At 27.7% G+C, this 4,660-nt stretch overlaps 1 protein-coding gene across 1 annotated transcript; it reads right to left on the bottom strand.

Moving 5' to 3' along the window:
* Nucleotides 1-1,644: 1,644 nt before the first annotated feature.
* On the bottom strand, nt 1,645-4,385 carry LOC123293011 (uncharacterized protein CFAP97D2). Its single transcript, XM_044873730.1, has 2 exons — nt 4,314-4,385; nt 1,645-1,845 (listed from the first exon to the last, which is right to left on the bottom strand). Exons 1-2 carry the CDS (start codon nt 4,383-4,385, stop codon nt 1,645-1,647), a joined length of 273 nt encoding a protein of 90 aa, XP_044729665.1.
* Nucleotides 4,386-4,660: the final 275 nt, after the last annotated feature.

Here is a 4,660-nt window from a genome sequence, read left to right as displayed (position 1 = left end):
TATATTATTTTTTTATTGTTTCCTTGAATTTATAATCTTTTCAATTTGCGTAGTTTACTTACGACCTAATGTACTTAGTACCTACTTTACTTACAATTACATATGATGGATTATTTGATGGATTACATGCTGTGCATTTATATTTTTTTAATTTTACATCATTTTTGTTATTGTTATTATTATTATTAGTTCGATCCGCATCTGATATTGATAATTCTTCAACATTGATATAATAATTTGGATGTTGTATGTTATAATACGTTGTTGTTGTATTTGGTCGTTCTTTATACATTTTTACACGATTCAAAAACCTATAATTACATAAAATTATTAATTTAAATTATTTCTTATAATAATTTATTGGGAAATCAATAAAGATTTTTTGAAAAAGATTTATATTTTGCATTCTAATAGTCTTCAAAGTACAAATTTTTAGAGTATCTATAATCTTTTAGTGTGCTTACAAAAAATGTAATCTCTGGGGCTCTATACGTCTGTGATCCTAGTAGATTTTTACTGAAACTAGAATATAGAAAATGGAGGGAAGAAGTAGAAATGTCACGAATTAATATCTATTTTCCAAATTTAATGTTTTTGTGGCTTTAATCTAATTATTTAATTAAAATATTTACGCTTTTTCAACACGGGATAAGTTAAGCTCCTCTTTTTTAAGCCCCCCGTTTTTAGAATTGTTATCTCAGACCAGAAACATGTGGAGAAAATCTATTGAATTGAGAGTACTGGCAATTATTATTTTATAGAACATTTTTAAAGAACAAAGCTGTACAAAACTGTAAATATAGGCCATGATAATAGATTTTACGTTTGTTCTTTATAAATTAAAAGTAGAACTACTTGTCGCAGAAACGGAACATTAAAAACGGTCAAAGTTCGAAAAATTTGAACAGTTAGTCGGATTTGAAAGCGATTTTTGACATTCGATTCGTTAGAGCATCAGGAAATTTTGTTCAGCGACACAAAACCCCGGAGTAACGAATTTGGACCTATTATATAACGAATTTCTCGAAAACCCTAGGAGACGACGGGGATACCGTTTACCATGGGCACCAGGTACCTCGGAGATCAATTCTGACGATAATCGTGTTCAGCAACCCCAAAAACCCCCGAGTAATAAGTTTGGAATCATTTTCATGACTATTAACCGAATTGTGAATTTATCATATTTACGATTAACTTAAAATGCATTAATAAAAACCAAGTCGCATATTTTTAATTTCCTCTAAATCAATTTAGGTCACAAAATTTCTTTACGCTCTAACGAATTGAATGTCGAAAACCGCATTTAAATGAATTACTGAAATTTAGTTCGTAGCATCAATATTTTCCAGCGTTACAAACTTGGAAAAGTCAAGTGCACAGCAACTGAAACCCTTTACAGGAAAATTCGTATAAAAATACTTCTTTGAAAGTAATAAAATAAATAATATTGATAATTGAACGGAAATCGCATGTTTTATTTTATAGTTCACGGAATTTTTTTGTTAGAAGTATAACAGTAGGGTTTCATCTACAGCCGTCTTGCAACATTGTTTTGAAGTTAAATAATCAAATTTAATATATTTTCGGAATAGAGAGAAGCTGCATGCACATTGAGAATTAAAAAAAATTATGTAAACAAATACATTACGTTGGTTGCGGTGTACGCCAATGATTATCTAAACGATTCTTTTTCATAATTGATTGCATTTTTTGTAATAATCTTAAATTATCTGATTCAATTTGTATACAACGTTCTTTTTCTGTTTGTTTTCGTTTTAATTTACAACAAACATGTCCACGAAATGCTGGTGTTCCAGAATCAATTGCTGGTAAAGCTGATTGCACCTGGTTAATATTTAATTATAGGTATAAAAAATTAGGTATGAAAGCTGATACTCAACCTATAAATATTCCGCAGGACAGCACCCTTGAAACTCTGAAACTTCGTGAGTGTCTTCTTTTTGGGGAGTCTACCAAACTTTCTGTCTATGACGTTTTTCGATAGTGCTGCGTTTTCAAATGAGCATACGATAACGTCATATTTAAGCTAATGGTCTGAAAAAAGCCGCAGGGATTTTGTCGGACATTATGACTTCTTGATAACATTAATAATTAATAATAAACAATAAAATATTTGGCCCGACGAAAATACTGCGCCGATTGTCTATCACCTCGAACATGACGTACTTAGGTATTTTTGGTTTTCAAAATACATAGTTCACTTTTGCTGAATTGTTTAATAATTATTAATGTTATCATTTGAAAACGCCGTACTATCGAAAAAAGGCGTAGTAAGAAAGTTTGGTAGACTCGTCAAAAGAAAGTCACTTACGAAATTTCAAGTATATATTGATGATTTTACAATAAAGGCGCTGCTTTGTGGACTAAAAGTAACAGCATTATTTTTTTTTTAATTTTAAATTTTAAGATTAAAGTAAATTAACTTTTAAATTTGCTAATTGCTAGTCTCCTCAGCTTCCGTGAACTAAAGCACAATTTATTCAACAAAAATTTAATGATACAAGAAATTTTCTTTTTTAATAATTTAGACCAAACAAGAATTACAATATTTTCAAAAATATAAATAAATATCAGGCAGTGGCGTTTACGCTCCTATTTTATTAAATTAGTTTTCCTCTACGTTATCAAGCAGCAAAAGTTCTATAACTCTGTTTATGACAATCTTCGCCATGAAATTCGTAGTTTTTAAAACAGGAAGGAGAAAGGACAAAAAAACTTTATGGTGGCGTAAAAATCTTTGCACATTTATTAATTACAGCATTACATTTTTTTAATAGAAAAATTCCCAATCTGCACTTTTAAACAAAAATTAAACGTAGAAGTGTATTGGAAATTTAAAATAGTTTCAAAAAGATTCTGCTCAAAAAGTGAATTAATTTTTCAGGAATTAGGCCGCTTATCCGAATTTATTACTTTTTATTGACCTCGTTTTTTATAAGGACGCTAAAATCAATATAGAAAAAGTAAATTAAACTTGAGTAGGTACATTATCAGCGTGCTTACGGTCAACTCTTGGGATATGATTAATTATTTTAATGTTTTGTCCCTACAGGCAAGAACTTGGATATATAAAATAATTTTTATTTATTATTATATTATTTTTGTATTTTCTATAATTAGTTTTTTAATCTATTATTCTAATTAGTTTCGGTTTGATTGGAAATATGCGTAATTTTGATAACAATACAATGGAGAGTGAGTTGTAATTGAATAAGTATATACAGGCGAAAAAAAATGTTATTTTTTATTATTTGTTAAAGATTTGTAGTTAAAGATGTGTAGCATAGAATAATTCGAATGATGATTTTCGTAATGATCTGTCACTTAAACCAATGTTTATAAGGAATTTTCTTGTGAACATTGCAATAATACGTAATTTTGGGGTAGGTGCAAGAAATATCAAAAGATAAAAAGTTTTATAAAAAATACTTTTTAAGGGACAAGCTTTGTACTCAAAAGTAGAAAATAATTTTTTCTATGAGTCACTCATACACGACTATTTATAAAAGTTTGAGGCACTAAAATATCACAAATGAATCGGAGTGCCTCAAGCTTTTACAAATAACCGTGTATGAGTGACTCATAGTGAAATTTATTTTCTACTTTTGAGTACAATAAAAGCTTGTCTCTTAAAAAGTATTTTTTATAGAATTTTTAATTTAAAACTAAAAACATATATATGTATGTATATATAAAAATATATATGTATCAAATATGGTGGAAGCGATGGGAAAATGAGGTAATGCTTACAATAAAAATACATTTGATTTACATATTCATACCAAAATTTTATCTCAATCAGTTGAAGATATCTGCTTCAAAATTGAGTTGCTGATTATATCTGATTGATTATATCAAAATGCATGGGTTAAGTAAATGGTTCAAGTCTGAAATTATAGAGTTCGAATCGACCATGAAATATTAAAGTATTCAAACTATACATTTTGTTGTGATTAGGAAATTTATTTTTTATTTTTGATATTTCACAAAAGGTCAAATATTTACTGTAATTCAGAAAGATCGTATGCCAAGATTTCCCTTTTAATTTATTTCTATTTATTCCAAATAGAAACAATACGAAAAATTCAAATTTTAACATTAGACCTTTTGGAATTACAGTAAAGAAAATTGAAATTTGTAGAAAAATGTATTTTACATAAAATTGGCAATATAATGAACTAAAAATATTTACTTTCCATTTCAACAATATTTAAATAAAAAAATTATGCTGTTACCTTATAAACTTTAAATTCTATTACATTCAAATTAAATTAAATAAAAATATTATTTACTTTACGCCGATGATTCTCAAAACGTCGTTGTTGCCATGGTCGTATTAATAAATTGTCTCGTTTTGATAACATTTTTAAAACCAAAATATAACTACCCTAATTATTTAGTAAATAAAGTGTTATTATTGTAGTTGCACTACCAGCTAATAACTGTGTGCTTTTTTCCTTTCTTTTTGTTTTATACAATTCGGTTGCTTAGTTACATTTCAATAGCTATATACAAAAGAACATGTGGGGTAACAATTGTATTAGTTTGTTCAATAAACCTATTTATATGAAAAATTAATGAAATTGAACCTGTTGAAAATAATCATAACGGTAAAATAAGGGAATACTTTTGAAAAAAA

The sequence above is a fragment of the Chrysoperla carnea genome, chromosome 1, assembly GCF_905475395.1.
Source record: "Chrysoperla carnea chromosome 1, inChrCarn1.1, whole genome shotgun sequence".
Classification (NCBI taxonomy): Eukaryota; Metazoa; Arthropoda; class Insecta; order Neuroptera; family Chrysopidae; genus Chrysoperla; species Chrysoperla carnea.
The sequence above is the reverse complement of the archived record's forward strand: the minus strand, read 5'-3'. Positions and strand labels throughout refer to the sequence as shown.

Coding starts and splice junctions, on each gene's coding strand:
- LOC123293011 (XM_044873730.1), bottom strand. CDS start 4,385: ATGTTATCAAAACGAGACAATTTATTAATACGACCATGGCAACAACGA. Junction 1,846..4,313: donor TTGAGAATCATCGGCGTAAA/GTAAATAATATT, acceptor AATATTAACCAG/GTGCAATCAGCTTTACCAGC.